General features: G+C 40.7%; 1 protein-coding gene across 5 annotated transcripts in view; it reads right to left on the bottom strand.

The window, feature by feature from the left end:
- GRID2 (glutamate ionotropic receptor delta type subunit 2) overlaps nucleotides 1-20,450 on the bottom strand; it is a 963,252-nt gene that overhangs the window by 294,079 nt on the left and 648,723 nt on the right. For all 5 annotated transcript variants that reach the window (XR_012087806.2, XM_073001950.2, XM_078394565.1 and 2 more), the window contains exons 7-8: nucleotides 18,316-18,477; nucleotides 4,030-4,149 (exon numbers count right to left, since the gene is read on the bottom strand). Coding sequence is in view for 4 of the 5 variants with exons in the window: in XM_073001950.2 (XP_072858051.2) it covers nucleotides 4,030-4,149; nucleotides 18,316-18,477 (282 nt within the window). In the remaining variant the exon portion in view is untranslated. The remainder of the gene's footprint in view (nucleotides 1-4,029; nucleotides 4,150-18,315; nucleotides 18,478-20,450) is intronic.

The following is a 20,450-nucleotide window of genomic DNA, read 5'->3' as shown; positions in this document are numbered from 1 at the left end:
AAGAATATAACTTATAACGCCCTTCTCTGACCTCCTTTGGGAACCATCTAGTTTGGCCTTTCTGCACTTTAGAAGGCTGATTTAGCAATTTACTTCTCCCCTGCAAATGTTTTTCCACATTGGGCCAAACAATTACACCACCTGAACCAATAAGAAACTATTTACTTGCCAAAAAAAGGCAGATGCCCCAGCAACAGAGGAAAAAGTGTGGGCTGAGAGAAAAGCTCCAGTCTGATTTGCATTGACTTGTACGTCATGTAGCCAATAGAAAATAATAGGAATCTGTCCCAATTTTGCAGCACTTCCAGAATTATTTGTCAATATAGTTGCCCGCCCACCCCAACATGTGTTTTACTCTTATGTCAGAAGAATGCATATCTACCTCTTTTGCAGGAAAATCTGAAGTGCAGGAGAAGTGCAAATAATTGACAAGACCACAAGACAATACTGTGGATCTAATCAAAAGCCTATCTACTACCAACATTCTGTTCCCGTAATGGCCTATTGGAAGACCACAAGGAAGACATGACCACAAGAGTACTCTGTTCTCTATATGCCTAAGTAACTGATGTATAGAAACATACTCTCTCTGGTGCTAGAGGGAGCATATGTACCTCTCATAAAATGAGCCTACTTCCTTTTTCACCACTTCTGGAGAACATACAAAACAGAAGTTTTATTCAGGTCCACTGACATTTTAAATGTGACAACAACAGTAACAACAAATACAGCCACCTGATTTTTCTGGCTTTATTTGGTCAGAGGAGGCACAGCTGGAAGACCTCTCAGCCAGAGGATTTTCCACACAAAAATTAGAAGCCATAAAATGCTGGAAAATCTGACCAAAATTAATTTTAAAAGTCAGGAGTTGGACCTACAGAGACACAACATGAAGCAGCATTTGAAGACTTGTGGGGACCTCTGCTAATTCTTTTTTTAGCACTTCTTTTGCCTTGGCATGAAAATAGATTAATGAGAGCAGCAGAGTTCTGTTGACTTCACATCACCCTAGGCTGTATTCCTATTTTTGTGTACTCCAAAAATAAAACATGCAGTGTGACCCCACTTCAATGAGAGATGATAGTGTTGCCCTATGCATCATGCCAAGAAATCCCACTGTTTATAATAATAATTTTCAGAAAGGACTATTACTACCTTTGACTTACTAGATGGGGACAGATCCCCAAAACATGTAATCTGTCTTTCTCTGTCTTGGATAATAATGGAAGTCTAAACCTTTTGTACCAGGTCAGATCACTCAGGAAAAAAAGGCTGCTAATGTCATCACAACAGGAAATTTTCCTCTACAATCTTTTGTACCATCTTAAATAACCTTGAAGTATGTTTTGTCTTTTGTAATATAACAGAAAAACCTGAAAAATCTAATAGTAAGATAAATCGGTTCCAAGACCAAAGGAATTATAGCAGGGCAAAGGTACACATTTCAGCCTTTGGGTGAATGGATGTGAAATCTGGACTGCAAAAAAAAATTCTGGTGGGACGAAGATTGATTTGTTTGAAATATGCTGGAGAAGAGCTTTACGGATACTCTGGACTGCCGGAAAGATGAACAAGTGGGTCCTAGATCAAATCAAACCTGAACCAGTTCTGGAGGCAAAAATGTTGAAACTGAGGTTTGCCTACTTTGGCACGTCATGAGAAGGCAGGATTCTCTGGAAAAGACAATAATGTGGGGAAAGGTTGAAGGCAGCAGGAAAAGATGAAAACCAAATATCAGATGGATCGACTCACTAAAGGAAACCATAGACCTGAGTTTGCAAGAGCTGAGCAGGGCTGTTGAGGACAGGACATTTTGGAGATTGTTTATTTGTTTGCCATGAGTCTGGGATATCTTGATAGCTCGTAACAACAACTGAATCTGTGAGTTGATGGGCTTTGGCGAATGGGAATGTTCTGCCTCAACGTCCTTCTGAATGCTGACAGGACCCTGCCATGAACAAATGATGGACCCTGGGTGAATGCCCCATCTGGGACATTATCTTGACTCACACCCACTTTGCAGGAGAAAGACAGAATTTGAGAGACAGAAAATGGAAGAGAGTGGGAAGCAGCAGGCAAAGACCTTTCTCTTCAGGCAAGCCTTCCCTCAATAACTAGCTACTTGTGTTTAATTTTTAGAGAGATTGTTATTGTGTTTACCATTTTTGGGTTTTCCATTTCTCAGAGTGATTTTTTCCCTTCTCTTTAATATTTGTATACATACTGTTCCTAGTTCTAATATTGCCTTTTAATGACATAAGATGCCTCTTTATACTCATTGTTCTTAGCTTTAAATATTGTCTTTTAATGATGTTAACCATCATTGTATACTCATTGTCTTCAACTTTAAATATTGTCTTTGAATCCTTTTTAAGGAGAAAGACGTAGTAAAAATATTTTAAATAAAATAAAGTAAAGTAAGTAAGTAAGTAATTAGAGGGTTTTCAGCTCATATAAAAGGGGCAGAGGCAGTAAGCCGGGGGGGGGGGAGAAGAAGCATGGGCAGACTTACATAATTCCTCCAACTTGATTCATATTTAATCAACCACAACTTAGGCATGCCTATTTATAAGTAAGTGACAGTGAGACAGGTCTTACTTTCAGATAAATATGTCTAGGATTCAGTACAGGTGTTTTGTGAGGTAGAGGGGGAAAGCAAAGAACGGGAGAGCTGAGCAGATACAGCCAAATGACAAGAGCCTAAATCCATGGTCTATTTTCCCCCCCAGATTCCCTGTATCTGATGACAGCTATTCCTTCCAGCTGCATCCTGCCCTATTCCCTCACTGAAAATTTGACAGAGGAGAAAAGAGAACCACCTTGTGACTCAGGGGTTAAAAGAGTGGACAGGGAGCTTTCAGATTGGAATCAGATGCCCAAGGAGCCAAACTGACTCCAACCTAGCAATGCCATTGCCACAAAGAGAGACAGAGACAGTTCATGAGGCTGCACAGGATGGATAAGAACATTAGAGAGGGCATGTTAGGACTGGTTAGGATTTGATGTCCTCCATTGCCCCTTTGCAGAATATGGATTCCCCTTCTTGTTGCAACCTTTAAGATTGTGTGGAGCAAAGTGGCAAAAGTGACAAAAAAAACCCTTGCAACAAGTCATATATAGTCTTGTGTTAAAGATGTTTAATATAAAACTATATGAAACAAATAAGCTGCCTGTGACTTTCTTTGGATAGACAGGATAACATTAGAATGTCTTTTTTGTTCCCCATTCCCATGGAAGAGATGCATTCCCTCACAGTATCTAACATCTGTTCTCCACACCTTTTTATTTTCCATATTATACTTATTTGAAATGAGGAAAAAAATGCAAAAAAGTGAGGTTAATTTACTGGAATGTGAAGTTTTGTACAGAACTTTAATTATCAACACTGAGAAACAAAACAAAACTACACTAAATGTATCCCACACCCTTCTCTCTCTCCCCCATCTCTCTCCGACAAACCCTTCCTCCTTTTTTCTCCTCACCCAGTAGGTTGCTGGGAAAGAAAATGATTGTTCTTGACAAAGTGATAGTTTGTCTCCCTCCCCCCCCCCCCCCCGATCTCTTTCAGGGAGGACAGTCCTTTTGAAGGTGCTTTCCATTTGAAATGCTGCCTAGGCCAATGAGAGCCCTAATCCAACACTGATCAAAAGATAAATGCCCATTAAAAAGGAGATCAAGGACCTTGAAGTTGCTCATCCACAGTGACCACCTGGAGAGGAGACTCAGCAGGCACCCAGGTCAACTTCTCACAGTCTTTCCCCACTCAAGTGAGATGTACTGCAATTCTTGTTCAGTTGAATCTTGTTCTACTTTTCCATCTATACATATAAATTAGCATGCATGGATGTATTCAAGGCAGTGTTGCACCCGATGCCCAACCTCTTTTTCTGTTGAATTGTAAGCGGCTATCTTAACATTTGTAAAAGCCAATGCTTTTAATCAAATCAGTCAACCTAAGTCAACCTAACGCAATCAGGAAATACTCCCTCTTATCAACACTCAAAAAACATATGAAAATAATTGTCTCACCTTTCGGATACCTCTGCTCAGTTCTTCTCCATAGTTGGTGCCCAGAATTTCGAAAAGAACATTGGGATTCCCACCGTTTTCTGCAAACTCCAGTTCTCCTGTCAAGCCATTCACTCCACCCTGTGTGCATAAAAGGACAGGGAATTCAGATATACCCAGGCAGCAAAATACAGCTTCACAATCATTGTTGATCTAACAAAGTTTATAACTGCAAGTGGTTGTGGTCCAATGAACAAGGCAGCAGAATCTACAAAAATGCCAAAAATGCCAAATCACATATTTTAGACTTTAAAAATGGTTAAGATAATTGCCATTCATTGGCATATCAGCTGCTCAGATCATGTTGGAGTTAATAAGGACCAAGAAGAAACCCAGCTACATGGAAGCAAAGCATAGAATCTGGGTTGGGAGATTGTGATTTTTCAGTAGAATTCTCCATTTTTGCTTACACTGGATAGGGCTGAGAATGTCAATTCTAGCATATGCACTCAGAAACAAAAAATAAATATATATCCTTATTATATATACAGTATAGGTGAGTCTGCTGCTGTGGGAAAAATCAGTGAGACTTTTTTAAAAAAAAATTTAAAATTGGCCCGAGCACTAAAAGGTTAGAGACTCACAGGGGTCTATAAAAGCTAACACCATATAACACAAATACCTGAACTCCCTAACATTAACGGAGCCTGTGATGTAGCTTGGGAAAAAACCACATATGACAAGAGAGTTCCATGATTCAACTCTGTCCACTAGAGATGGGGACGAATATAAAAACAGATTCGTTTTCCTGACAAATGTAGCCGATTCATCATATATTCGTTGATCCGTATTTGTAAAATTTTAAATCAGGATGAAAACGGCTTGATGAATACTTCCTTGTTGATTTGTTAACCTTGACGAATAACGGATCAAAATGAATTGCCATTTTTTTAAAAATTTGTCCCTATCTCTACTGTCCACTTTTAACTGAACATCTTCTACAAATTGGAGAAGGGCTGCATTTGAGACATCAACCCTTTGCTTTGCATGCCAACAGTCCCAAGTTCATGTTCTGATACCTCCAGGTACAGCTTCGGGGGGGGGGAACCTCCAGAAAATATGGAGAGCAGATGCCCATCATTACGGACTGCACTCAACCAGATGAACCAATCTGGCCTGAGCTCTGCTATCAATACCTCTAATACAGTCCATTTAACAGGTTTATCTCACATTTATTGCAGCAGATATTCTGGAAGGCTTACCAGGATTCAAAAACTCCATGAAGCAGATCACTGTCTGTGAGTGCAAATTAATAGATAGATTATGAGTGATGAAGTGCCTGGAAAAGAATGCAACCAAGCATATCTTGCATGTTTTCTCAACATTCCCTCTAGTGTGATCTTTTGTGTCTTCATACTCTGCTACTTTACATTGTAGAACAATATGCAAATACAGATGCTTTGGCTGCTCAGTTGTCCTGTTCTGGGTCAATGCACCACCAGTGGTGGCTAATCTCTCTCCCTCTCCCCCAACATGACACATACAATTTGCTCCATCCAATGTGATAGAAGCACTGATTGCTGTGGGTTTTGGGGCTCTTTAGCCGTGTTCTGAAGGTTGTTCTTCCTAACATTTCGCCAGTCTCTGTGGCCGGCATCTTCAGAGGATGAAGAAACAATTTGTTTTCTCTGATAGGATAGAAACATCTATCCACAAATGGCACCATCTGAGAGAGCTCCTGGAGAGTCATACGTAGGAGTGCTTCCTGATGCTTTATGGAAAACTAGTATATCAAGATTAGGCCAGAACCCTTCTGATATGCTAGGTTTGTATACAGAAGCATGCCATAAGCCATCAGCATTCTGAAACAAGAATGCTTTCCAGAGGATTGTAACACATGCTTTCGAATCTGATCCATCACATCTTTACATGTCTTCACTGTAATATAGAAAGAGACCACACAGTGCAGCCTTTGATAAGATATTGGATATATAAAGGCAAGTTCCTTTTCTTCCTTGTTTTTTTTAACTCTTATCTTCCTGAAAGTTGAAGTGCTCAAGATACCAATTGCATAAGCAAAATGGTCATGTTGTTTATTTATTCTAAATCAATGTCTTCCATATCAAATTTGGTGCATCTACAACCCTAAATGCAATTTCTCTACCTTGAAGCCTCATCGGCTGGTGAAAAAAGTCAGGTTTTGCCTTTTCTGCTTCATAAATCATCACTATCCATCACTGACAATAAAAGCGTCTGAAACCAGAATTTAGCCGTCAGATCCATAGATGATGCATGAGGCAAGAGAAAAACAGTCTCTACGCCTCCCCTTTCCACAGGTCACGTAACAAAACTTGTTTTTTTGTCAGTAACCAAAACAAATGTGACTTGGAAGACCTCAGCAGGGGGCTAGATGCGATATAGTGGTGTCATTTCTCTTCGGCTTATATTGTCGCTTAGAGCTTTACTTTAATAATTTACATAGATTACAAATGAAAATTGATATTTTCCTAACACTAGCACTATTGCACATTATTGTTCTATTCTTGAAATATCTTTACTGACTAACAGGAAAATTGTCAAGAGTCTGAGTGATGGAAATAGTCATCTCCCTCAACTGCCAGAGCCAGAAATACCTTGATGGATTCCAGCTTTTTTAAAAATGCAGAAGGTGGTCTAATCCATTATGGTTTCTGGAAATGTATCTGTGTGTGCATGTGTGAAATACAGAGTCTTTACTTTTGGTTTTAGCAATCACCAAGATATAAATTAATTTTACTAATTTTGCTAGGCTTATACTGAATTTAAACCACCCTCAGATTGTGTTGGTTATTTCCACAAACAGCTGCACACACGTGTGACAGGGCCATCTAATGGGGATTTGGAATAGCTTGTGCTGAAGAAAAAAAATCCCATTAAATAAAAAAAGAAGAGGATACATATGGTTGACTGGATTACAAGGTTTGCTAGAATGTTCTAACCAGCACCAGTACAGTGGGGTCTCTACTTAAGAACTTAATCAGTATTGGAAGGTGGTTCTCAAGTTGAAAAGTTCTTATGTTGAATCTGCATTTCCCATAGGAATGCATTGAAAACCATTTAATCAGTATCTGCTCTTTTCCGTCCATAGAAACTACAGTGTAACCTCTACTTAAGAACTTAATCCGTTTTGGAATGGTGTTCTTAAGTTGAAATGTTCTTAAGTTGAAGCAAAATTTCCCATAGGAATGGACTGAAAACCAATTAATCCGTTCTGGCTGTTTTTTTGTTATGTAGAGGTGTGTTCGTACATTAACCAAAGCTGGTTAATACGTACTCTACCACTATGGGGAGATTTTTTTTTTAACCTAAGATGACCTAAGGTTAAAAAAAGAGCAGGAAAGGTTTTTTTTTCCTGTTCTTATCTTGGATTTCTGTTCTCAAGTAGAAGCAAAATTTAGCAAATGGAGCTGTTCTTAAGTTGGGTTGTTCTTAAGTAGGGACGTTCTTAAGTAGAGACCCCACTGTATTATGACTGAACCTGTACAAAAGGGATGTGGAATATAAATAGATCCGTTTGTCCATCCCAGGGGCCCTCTTCTAATGACTTCTTTGCAGTCTTGACACCTGCTACAATATGACATCTTCCTACATTACTTTGAAGTAATGGGCTGTGTGGTAGAAGTATGTAGCTTGTCTATATCTCACCTGCTCTTCTCTCAAAATGTGGCAGTAGTGGCTGTTGCACTGTGTGTTTTGTCACTGGGCCTCTTCACACTATGAAATTTGATGCAGTCTGAATAGTGCTTAAAAGGTCATTATCTTCATTGCAATTGATTTTGACTCTTGGTACTAGAGACTGGGGCATTATCCTTGCACAGCTGGACTTAACAAGGGTCCGGCCCCTGAGGCTGGATCATCCACTCATGCATCTGCCAGCAGTGGCAGTCTCCCTCATCCTTCCAATCACTCCCGGAGTGACACTCTCTTCCTGTTCTGCTAGCCACTCCAAGCAGGGGGAGTGAGGATGAATGTCCTTGCATGGCTACTGAGTGGTCAGCTGAGTGGGAAGAGAGAGGGGCTCTGGAAGTGATTGGAAGGATGAGCAAGGCCAGTGGATGGTCTGGCCCCCAGCTGCACTGGCATATTCGTACAGTGGTGCCTCGCAAGACAAAAGTAATTCATTCCGCGAGTAGCAATTGTGAAATTTTCATCTTGCGAAAGCTGATGAATGAATTATTTTTGTCTTGCGAGGCATCGCTCTTGCAGACAAAAATCATCTTGTGAAGCACGGCCATAGAAAAAGCCTTCTTGCACGTCACCACAACAATTGCAAAATGCCTTTGTCTTGCGAGTTTTTCGTCCGGCAAGGCACCATTGTATTTGAATATTCCCATCTCTACTTTGTTCCATGAAGGCAGAACAAAGAGCTATTTTACATTGCAATGCAGCATCCCAAAAAGATTGCATGCCCTAGACCTGTGTCAGAAAGATATGGCCAGCTCTTAAAAGAGAAGGAGGGATCACTTTAAGAAGAAACATAAGCAGACAAGGTATTTTTTTTTTCTGTGCCAAACAGTATTATCAGGGGACTATATACCATTATATGCCAGTGTGAAGAGGCTAATTCAGTGCTTCATAAGTTGCTTGAGAAGAAAGGAAATATAAGTGGTGGCTCTCATTCCCTCCTAGGCATGGGGTCTTCATGGACTGGAGAAGGAGGGCTTCTCTCTACAATTTTGGTGGGTAAGGTGAAGTTGTATTCAGTCTATGAAATGCCAGATTTTACACATAACGTCCAAGGAGAACTTGTGAAATTGTCAGGCTTTCCAGGTCAGAGGAATCTCTGAGAAGAATTTTCACTAGAGAAAATACCAGCCATGACTGAATTTTACCTCCTTGCAATTCCTACTGGTTCAGGGGCCTTCTTAAGGCCTGGGTTTTTTTTTTAAATCTTAGAAATAACCAAAGTTTACATTTTGTTGTTATGTGCTGTCAAATCATCTCCGACTCATAGCAGCCCTATGAATGAGAGATATACATGCCTTGTTCTCAACAGTCCTCCTCAGCTCTTGCAGACTCAAGCATGCGATTTCCTTTAGGGAATCAGTCCATTTCATATTTGGTCTTCCTCTTCTCCTGCTGCCTTCCACCTTTCCCGGGATTATTATCTGTTCCAGTGAATCCTGCCTTCTCATGATGTGCCAAAGTAGGACAGCCTCAGTGTCAATATTTTCCCTTCCTGGTCTCAGTTTTCCGATTTCCTGGCTACAGTCTCCGTTTGGATGCATGATTGAACCAAGGTATACAAAATCTCTAACTTTTTCCAATTTCTTCATTGTATATGCTAAAGTTATATAGTTCGTCTGTAGTCATGATCTTTGTCTTCTTAACATTCAGTTGCAGTCCAGTCATTTCAAATCATTGCTGCTTTCTGTCAGTATGATTGTGTCATTTCCATATCTTAAATTATTGATATTTCTTCCAACAATTTTCACTCCTCTTTATACCTCTCATTATATAAAGAAACTGTGTTCATAAATTTAAAAAAATCATTTTAAGAAACTAAAGTACCCAAAAATGCTCTTGTGATCAAAATCACTTATACTTTCCAATAAGTAGATCATGTTGTTTTATTTCACCAAGAGCTGCAATTACCAAATTATAATTAGCTGCCTGGAAAGGATAGTATGATAATGTGATTGTGGTGGTATTTCAGCAGCCCATTGTACAGTATACACAGCACACTGAAGTGTGTGCCAAGTTTCCACTTATTTTAATGGTTCTAGATTAGACTCCTAGTCTCTAATGCAGTTTAACCATGTGGAAAATTGCAAGCTTCTCAACACCAAGCAGCTCTATTAATATTAAAAAAAACGGTGACCTCTTTATTTGCAAATGAAGTCTGGCTTTTCTCTTTTGTTTTGAGTAGTCTGATGGCTATTCTGGCAAGGAAAAAAACAAAACAACATGATAAAAAAAGAGAGCTACCACCGAGGTTTTACCAGCTGGAGCCACGCATTATGTGTTGTGCTTTAGAGAGGCAAAAGGGTCATGTCAAATCTGTAAACTCTTTATCTGTCAAATGCTGAGAGAGAATTAGCCACAGTTGTATTAACAAGACTTCTTTCTCAACCTCTGTAAAGGCCAATTGCCACAATTTACATGGTATAGACTCTGCAGTTTTTCCACACACTGAAAGTGGAAGGACGAAGATTAAGACGCAAAGGTAAAAGGTAAAGGTTCCCCTTGACATTTAGTGCTGCTCATCCCCATCTCCAAGCCATAGAGCTAGTGTTTGTCCGAAGACAGTTTCCGTTGTCACGTGGCCAGTGCGACTAGACATGGAATGCCATTACCTTCCCACCATGGTGGTATCTATTTATCTACTTGCATCTGCATGCTTTTGAACTGCTAGGTTGGCGAGTGCTGGGACAAGCAACAGGAGCTCACTCCATCGCATGGATTCGATGTTATGACTGCTGGTCTTCTGACCTTGCAGCACAGAGGCTTCTGCGGTTTAACCCGCAGCGCCACCACATCCCTCATAGAAATGCACATTCCTGAAAAACAGTTTACAGCCCCTCCTCTGGTGGGACTCTGGCACGACATGTAACTCTATCAGACAATCCAGGGGATCTTGCTTGGTCCCTCTCCTGAAAGACACAGCGGGGATCTGAATTGCTGGCTCTTCGTGCCCAAACCCACTGAGCTATGCCAGCTGTCATCTACCTGCCTGCTATTTCCTGGCAGTAACCGAGAGTCTCATCTTCAAGGATTCAGTTTCTAAAATACACTGCAGTTGATTGCACATGATAGATAAAACTGGTCCCACTTAAGGACCAATTGTATCTACGAAGCCCATATCAGCTACAGCTTATTTTAGAAACCATATCTCTGAAGATAAGATTCCCAACTAGTAAAAGGAAATAGTAGACAAATGCATGTATGAGTGTGTGTGTTTGTGTGCACGCATGCACAAACATCTTCCCAACGTCCTGAAAAATGTTATTCCTAACAGCGTCTGTTACAGCCCTTAAACAAACAGGATTTTTTTATTTTTACTGATTCATTTATTTTGTTTAGATTGGGGATGTGTGTTGGCTCCAGAGAAAAGTATCCAAATGAGATGGAGCATGGATATTTCTACTATGTGAGCCACTCACAGGTAGGGTTGCCAGATACACAGGTACTAAAAGGAGGACAGAGAAAGACAAAAAGGAGGACAAAGGAGGACATATTGAATGTTTCATTTGAATCATTCCAGATTAAACCCACAATCAATACAATTTTATTACAATAGCTGCCAATAAATGTCTCTTAGTGAACCGACCAAGAAAAAGTTATGTTAAAAATTAAAAATAAATTCAATGGAGGCTTTTTTTCAAAATACCGGGGGTGGGCGGGCAGGTGGGTGCGGGGAAAGCCAGGGAGAAGGGGTGTCCTTCCGCCTCTCCCCCTCCCATCCAAAATTATAACATAAAATATACAAAAGCCTGACATTTTAAAGGTTTTTATCATTGCCTGCCTGACGGAGGACATTAGGCTAAAAAGGAGGACATGTCCTCCTTTTGCCTGACATCTGGCAACCCTACTCACAGGACACTTGAAGAAGCTCCTAGCCACCTTCAGGGTGGTTTGGGCATCCCTATGACTCAATAAAATTTGCGAGCAGAGGTGGGCGTGAACCGAATTGCGAGCCAGAAAAACTGATGAACTGGAGTGGTTTGGTTCATAATCCTGTTTTGCTGAATCAAAACAAAACACCAAACTTCCCCAGCCCCTTTGCTTTGGCAAAAACGGGATACCTTCCCGCCACCTTCCCACTGTCCCATGGCACCTGCTGCCAATCCCATCGTCTGAGGCAGCAGGCCCAGCTTCCATTCCAGGAGCTGGCTATTGCTTCTGAGCATGCACCTGCCACTTAGCCGATAGGCGGGCCCATACACAGAGGTAGTAGGCCCAGCTTCCCTGCCAGGTTTGTTTTTCTGGGGGTTCATGGTGTTTCATGGTTTGTGATTAATGATTAGCCATGAACCATCACAAACTGCTGGTTTTCTGGTCTGTGCCCATCTCTGTGAGTTTAAAATGCTGAAATATGGGGTGGGAGTGGGGAATGGTGCCACTTGTAAGTCAAGGAGAACTGTAGCAAACAAAGGAAGTGCCAGAGGAGAAGGTGACTGACAGCTGAATTCCCAATAAAAAACACAAAACCTCCCTTGGATACTTCACTTTTCAAAAAAAGGGGAAAATGCAAACTTCAGAGAGAATGTGAAAGGAAAAAAAGAAGCCCATCATTCATGTTAAAAATCCTCTTGGCAGCCAAAGAACCAGCATACATTTGGTGGCCTTCATTTCGCTAAGGATCTTGTTCACATCTTCATACTGCATAAACTGAAGAATATACACTACCTCAGGACAAACAGGGGCCAAAATTACATCCATAGGACCTGCACCAATTGTATAATCCAGTTAGAATAGATCTGTATAATCTTCTCTGCAAAGTCCTCACAGCAAACTATGGAGTGATCTGCATTTTTCTTCTTGTGAGCCAGTGTGTGGAAAGCCCTTGGCTTACTCTATGCTCCGTATAAAAATCAATTTATTTCACAATCCCATGGAATTTGGCTATGTAATCACTGTTTTCTGAGCACAGAAGGAAAATAACAAAAATGTATGGTTGTGATTTTGCCTCTCAGGGAATGATTCAAGTTCCAATGCAAGCTTTATAGTTTATCTGCTTTTAGTACACTTGCTTCCAAGATTGCTCAAGTGAGCTATAAGCAGAGGTAGGGGAAATGTAACCCTCCAGAATATTGGTTAACTACAATTTTCCCTAGCCCTAGCCAGCAGATTTAATGATGAGGGATGATGGGTGATGTAATCACGCAACGTCTATAGAAGTACACACTCCCCCTTGGTGAGCAAAATAATGGTTTATTATAGCACTGCTAGGGAATATTAAGGAAAAAAAGCACCTGGGCTTTTACTATTTGCATGGAAGGTATAAGCAAATATGAACAAAGAAATTCAGTAGTTTTGAAGTCACTTCATTCCTTTTCCCTCTGTGAGAGAAACAGGGGATTTTAAAAATATATCAGGTGGGGAAAAGTAAGAATACCAGCCAAAGTTTTCTACCATTAACTGCAGAGTGGAATCAAAGCATGCCTCCCCACAAAAAGGGAGTGTGCTGTTCTTTAAGGGATGACCGGTAAGAAGTTTTATGCCATATAGTATTAGAAACAAAAGGAGGAACAAAAGTAGAAATAAATGTGATTTTTAAAAAAGACTTATTATGGAACTCTGAAAATATTATTCCAGAAAGGAAAACTGTATGTGGATATAGGTATTTGATTAGGAATACATTGACTGTTGTTTGATTCACTGGTTTGATAGCACATTCATGCAAGTATTTTCAGGGGCAGATCATGGTCTGGGTTAGGGTTAGGCACTACATCTGTCCCAGCTTGGATCATGGATTGCTTATGTGCATTTCATCAGCATAGGAGGGACTAGTCCAGTCTCATCTGGAAAAGCATCCCATATGAGAACACTGATTCTTGGAAATGGTCCCTTAGTATGAGAATGACCTAGAAAAAAGTACCACAGCTGCCCAGGTGACCCCAGAGGGATTTGTGTGGACCCTGCCATTATATCCCACATTCCATATTCAAATATATTTTGGTGTCTGATGCTGAAGAGAAACTCTCAAGAGTGGTGATAATACCAGCTCAAATACTGATAATTTGCTGCGTTTTACTGGTATACTGCCTGTCTGGTCTTGCTGTGTTTCTTTTATGCTGTTTTAATGACTTGCTCTTCTCTTTTTAGTTTTTGTTTATTATTTATTTTTTGCTATATAATTTGTATTTACTTTGTTTGTTAATTGTCCAGAGTAGTGCATTGGGCAGTATAAAAATGGAATCCGTCCATCCATCTCCCCACCCCCACCCCAGCATCGGTCAGCTAAGGTGTGTGCTTGGCTAGCACCATATGCGAAATAAAATTCAAAAGTATCAACTAAGGGCATGGCCCATTCTGTGTCTCTATTAAGAGCTATAGATGACCGATATACATATACAGATATGCACTGACCTCCATCTGAAACCTCCCTCATGCCTAGAATATCCTGGGAAGATTTTTGGCTTTATTGGGAGTTCATTTGCCATTATTTTCCTTTAACAGTGGCAGCTCAGTTTCTCATGTGATTTTTACTGTCCCTTTTAACCCTTTCCCTCAATTCAAATTATTCACCATCTTTTCAACCCTACAAATGGCAACAGAATATATATTCCTGTACTATCAAGATATTATATATATAATCTTTCTGGGGAGTGAACAGTGGCTTCTTGTTCCATCCTGTAGTTCTCCAGGAATCACACAGACACCTATCATTTAGACCAGGTTTGAATATTTGTCTGAAGACACTGTATCTGCCTAGTATCAATTGAGAGGAAAGCAAAGAAAAGCATTTGATCACTTCTGGAGTTATTTAGTCCTGGCTGTTTTTCTGGTAAACTTTGGCCCTCAGTATAATTTCTGGCAGATGAGATCTCCCTTTTCTGTCATTCAGATCAGTGGGAAGGAAGAGGGAGAAAGTGGGAAAGAAGGGTGTGCCAGGAATAGGAACACAGAGAGAAGCAGGGAGACAGAAAGAAGGTGATGGTAGAAAGAGATCGAAAAAAAGAGACAATCCAACATGCTTTTGGTTCTGGCTAACGGGCCACTAGCTTCATTCATGTGCACCAGGCAAGTTATCCCTGAGGGAATGCTGCCCTCCACAAATTTTTCCCCCATTCCTGTACTATCAAGAAGTGCATCTTGTCACCGAAGGAACAACCAGCCACAAATAAGAGATGAGAGCCTGGATTTGCATCTCTCATACATGTCTGTCCATGACTTTTATGTGAATCTGTGAGTGGTTTCCACATATTTTCCTCAAAGAATATTTACCAAGTGGGCAGTCAATGTAAGTACTGTAAGATGGCATGTTCTGAAATTTCTGTACCTTCTGATTCATTTAGAAGTGATTCGATAAAATCTTTAAAACACAAGAAATATCTCCTTTGCACAATTTCCCCCCATTCTGTAGTCCTTTCACATTATATCTGGCTCACCATCTCTTTTCACATTGTAGGGAGGATTAATCATTACTCTGAGTAACTGGTATAAGGTAAAAAGAGGAGTTTGCTTGCTTGTTTTTCTGATTAATTATCTTCCTTTTAAAAGGCAGGAAATAGCAGGAAAGAAACTAGAAATGTTAGTAGGGCTGACACATTTAATGAACTCTGGAGCTTTCAGTGTATACAATCAAGTATATGAAAGAACTGATTCTACATCTACATTAAAGCATTTAGAACTGGAAAGCATTTAAAATACAGGGAAGCTAAGTGTGGGATCAGCAGGAGTGCTTGGGCTGTGGCCAATATCCCTGCACGTGTGTGCCACCCCTGAACACCTCAACACTGATCATGAGCAAGTCATCCATTGATTGGGACCGGGACAACTCAGCTGCAGGGAGCATGGGGGGGGGCTCGAGAATGGCAATGGTGGAGCGGTGAGATAAAGGTAGTGAGGAGGAGAAGGCTCTGATTTGATGCTGTGGACTCGGATGCCTGCTAGGCTGATGAGGTGGTCCCAACATTGACCCACTCAACCAGGGGATGGGAGATGGTGCAGACACATAGCCCCTGGACTGGTGAGTGGACCAACCTCCTCCACGCCCCCTCAGAGGAGGTGGCCAGGCTGCAGAGGGCCACTGCAAGACAATGGGAAGCCCACCAGTTGGAGGAACAGAGGTGAGTCCCACGATGTCAGGAGCAATGTGAGGGCCAGGACCATCCAGAGGGATCAACTGGCAGACTGGCCAGATGGTCTGAGGACCCACACCACAAGCCTGCATACACTCCATCTGCTTCACTCCAGCACCTGGAAAGGAGTCGTGTGGACCAGGCATTCAAGATGGTGGATGCAGCAGTGATCCAAGCCCAGGAGTCTGGAGGACACCTCCCACCTCCCAGAGGTATGCCAGCCACCAAAGCCTCCTATCTATGAGGACAAGTCTTGGTATCAGTGCAACTTCCCTGCTCTCCCCCCCCCCCCCGTTTGACTCTCCTGAGTATCATGCTGGACTTTGTGGAAGAGAAGGGTTTCTACCCTATCACCCATGGCTAGCCCTAAGAATTATTATGGACGGCAGTCAGGAGAACTAAGTATTATCTGGGGATGGCCTGAAACTGGACAGACTCAGGACGCTGAGAGCATCAGGTAGATGCGGTTGGCAAGTGGCTCATTGGCCATGCCCTTTTGAGTTACTGTAAAAGAAATAAAGAACTATCTGTTAACACCACTCTGTGGGCCTGTCATGGAAGGGGAAGCTGGGGCCACTCACACTAATAATTCTTGGAAGTGGTCCCTTCCAAGAATTGAAATACTGTACTGTATTTATTGGTTACATTTATTTTCAACCTTTCCTCCACTGGGAGGAGGAAAAACAGGCTTCCCCTGTTTTATCTTCACAATAATTCTTTTAGATATGTCAGTCAGAGAGAAATGATGTCCAAGCTCACCCAGTGAATGTCATGACCCAATGAGAATTTGAGCCTTGACTTCTCATGTCCCAGAACAGCTCTCTAACCACCACACTACACCATCTGTATTTCTGAATATGTACACCATGTCTACATTTAAGATGAGAAAGCAGGTCACATGTCTGTTCAATGTCTCTCCAGAGCACTATTTAGGCATTAAGCCTAGAAGTGTGTATGGCTCAAAGAGTTGTGTTGACACAGGAAGGAACACATGTGAGCCCCACTTCACCTGGAAGTCATGTAGGCCTTCACATGTGTGGCGATCCCCCTTTGTGCCCTTTATACCTCTGGGCTCCACAAAGGTAAATACGCCCTTTTCGCTGCCACCAGGTATTACACTAATACCAAATCAAATCCACACCCAGGAGCTGTCACTCCAAAGCGTCATATAATTTCAGGAAGCAAGGGGTTTAAATAAATATTCTTTTATTATTGAACAAAATCATAAGGAGAATCAAATATAACTGTTTCATATGTTCATGTATATTAAAATCAGGTGTTAAAGTATCTCAGATCATGTCAATATTTCTCTTGTTATACTGATGCATTCATTCCTGCTAGTTCAATATATTTTACTTTTTCAGTTTCCTTTCTTAACCCCTTTTTGCTAAACCCTAGCACTCCCTCAATATCTTCTGGTCCCTAACTCTGCCTGAACCTCTCTCTCTCTCTGATTCCAACCCCTAACTGTCTCACCCAGCTGTTCCAACTGTCATTCTGACTCCGCCCCTCCTGCTCCATCCCCTGATTGACATGCAGGAGTGATGTCATACTTTGGGTTCATTACAACATGTTCAGTAGGAAGGCCTGTGTAGGCACTGCAAAACATTCAGCTGAATGTACTTGGGTAAATTAAAGTGGTGGTTCCACTGGATCACCACTGGCACATACTACTGCTCTCACTGCCTTACAGAACAATACCATCCCTGGCCTAAGACTATGAGTCAGACTGACTTCCAATGGAAGGGAATTCCAGAGTTAACGTCCTATTACAGACACACAGACACACAGACACAGACACAGACACAGACACACACACACACACACACACACACACACACACACACAGGTCTTTTTTGTTTATTCACCAACTGAGCCTCTCAGGGTGAAGGTATATTTTGAAGGCATGAGGCAGCATCCCCTTCTTTTGCTAATGTGCCTCAATAATTATAAAACTTTATTTACCGGCTCTCTTTTTCAAGTAACGTGTTCTAACAAAAAAGGTAATACACTGAGACGTTACTTTTAAGTAGAGAAATATAAAGAGAGAAAGCTTGTGACAGTCTGTGGTTCGTAGTTCATGAATAGTGACAAACCACAGACGTCCCTTTTCCCAGTTTGTGGCAATCACCATAAGTGCTTGTTAAAATGATGGTGCTGTGAACTCATATACTGTATATTGGGACCATGTGAGGAAAAACTTTGGATGGCTGCTTGATTCACAAACTATATGTAAGGAGACATTTTTACTTTCAGAACCAGATGGCCACAAAATCCAGCAGAGGGTTACAAAGCACTGAGTCTCACTTTTAAAAAAAATCAATGACTTAGGAAAGCAAAACAGACTCACTAAAAGCTTTTAAATAAAGGATGGTGTCTCATGAACTTCAGGTGAACATTTTGCATTTCTTCTCAGACAACGTTATCAAGGGTGAAATACGCCATTTATAAAAATGAGATTACAACAAATAGCAAAAGTTGCTTAAAAGCATTTGAAAAAAGATCAAGGGATCTGGTGTACCTTCTTGATTGTATCCAACATGGATCTCCCTCCTTGCCATGGTTTTGAGTTTTTCCTAATGCATGTCAGACTTGCCATGCTGTGCCACTTTCGGTCCTCCAGTTTCTTATGGAAAGCATTCGCCAGTAAAAGAACAGTATCATAGATGTAGAGGTTGGTAATCTGTCAAAGAGATTAAAAATTGATTGTAAGCAGCTAGTACACACATGCGGGAAGAATTCATAAGTGGCTCATCCCAGCTGCCACCCACTCTGGCTTTAAGTGGAACAAAGTAAAAGTCTTATGCAGAGCTCAGCAAGTTACTTTTGAAAAGTAATTAGATCCAAAAGACTCCAAAGCAATTCACATTAGAGTTTTATCTTTTTAAAAATCCAAGCAGGGTACCTATATTAGTTCTGTTTCTTCTGAAGCAAAAACAAGAGTTTCATGGTGCATTAAATATTACTGTATTTTTCAGTGTATAAGACGCCCCCATGTATAAGACACCCCCACTTTTCTAATCCAAAATTAAGAAAAATAAGTAGGCTTAGCAAGTGTAGGGGGAAAGGGATCAAAGCGCTGCAAGATCGCTTTGATCCCTGCTTTCCCCTCCAGTTGTTTTTGTTCTCTCCTCAGCTTACTTCCATGTATAAGACAATCCTCAATTTTTAGTCTAAAGATTTTAGACAAAAGTATAGTCTTATTCACAGAAAATATGGTAACAAGTATTCATTATAAGCTTTCCTGGCCTATAGTCCAGTTCATCAAGCATGTACAGTGTTATAGTATCTGCATAGGCAGATGGGATTCATACATGTAGGGTGGTGTCCAAGTCTAAGGAACTTTAGATGAACTCTAGTAGGTTGGGGGATTATAATCAGAAAAACTGGAAGAAATAAATCACAGAAATCTGTGATTACAGAAAATAAAGAAAACACAAACAATGCAGAAAGTAGAAATGGCATAAAAAGTGGGAAATAAACAAACAAAAGGGAGATGGTAATGCATACATCTCTTCATTGATTTTCTGATTAACATGTATAATGAGTTAAAAAGTTTCTGTCCCTATCTAAGCAGCAGAAAAGAGAAGTGAACAACAGAATGGATTCTTTAGCAGGGATCTCCACTTAGATTCCATCTGTTTCTCGAATTGGAAAGCTGTAGCATAAGGCAGGCACGTGAGCTAGTACTCAAACCATATGGTATTCCTCTTCCACTATCTGATGAAATTGCATGCCTGCAACTGTACACCTAAAACACTTTAAAACTATTCTCCCTTACATTTGAAAAGTAATTTAGTTACACCTTTGTTGGGAGCTAATTACACTTCGTAACATGTTGCTTCCAAGGTTCTCATGCTGTTGGAGAACCAGGGTATTGGAGTGGTACAGAAATGCCAGTTACTTTAATTTCCACCTGTGAACATCAATGTGTCCCTAGCTGGCAGTGGAAATCCTGTTTCCTAATGTGAATTCTTTTATAGCATGTAAAGCAGAAAACCCTGTGATTGTGTCGCTTGTAAGCGAACAAGGACTAGTGTTTTCCTACTGATCTTTGACCCTCATTTTCCTTCTACAATAAAAATGCATTGATAGAACCATTGGTTAAATCAGTAGATCTCATTAACTTAAACTCTGATTTCTTTGAAACCCACAGCTCTTTTAACACAGTCTGATTTCCACTGTGATTGGCAAGGTAATGAATACATTACAGTGGTCGACCAGACCAGATGGGTGGGATATAAATCAAATCAAATCAAATCAAATCAAATCAAATCAAATCAAATCAATCAATCAATCAATCAATCAATCAATCAATCAATCAATCAATAAAATACAGAGAGTCGGAGCAATTGATAAACTTGTATAGTTATATGATGAATTTGGCCCACACCTTCAGAAGATTTAATAATTAATAACAAGCATATCATGCATTATATAAGGCGTAGTAATGAATTCCTGATGATAGGGCTTTGAAAACTGTTTGAAACTTTCAAGATCTCCCTCTAACCCATGCAGTTGTTAGAGGCCACTAGCCAAACAAAACTAAGGCCGCTAATGAGGCTGAAATTGGCAAATGATGATACCAGCTTCTGTCACTACTATTTTTCCATAACGTGACTTCAAATAAAACAGATCCTTCATGTTACATCAGAA

This window comes from Pogona vitticeps, chromosome 5 (assembly GCF_051106095.1).
Source record: "Pogona vitticeps strain Pit_001003342236 chromosome 5, PviZW2.1, whole genome shotgun sequence".
NCBI classification, from domain to species: domain Eukaryota; kingdom Metazoa; phylum Chordata; class Lepidosauria; order Squamata; family Agamidae; genus Pogona; species Pogona vitticeps.
Note: the sequence above shows the minus strand (reverse complement) of the source record. Positions and strands in the feature narration are given on the sequence as shown.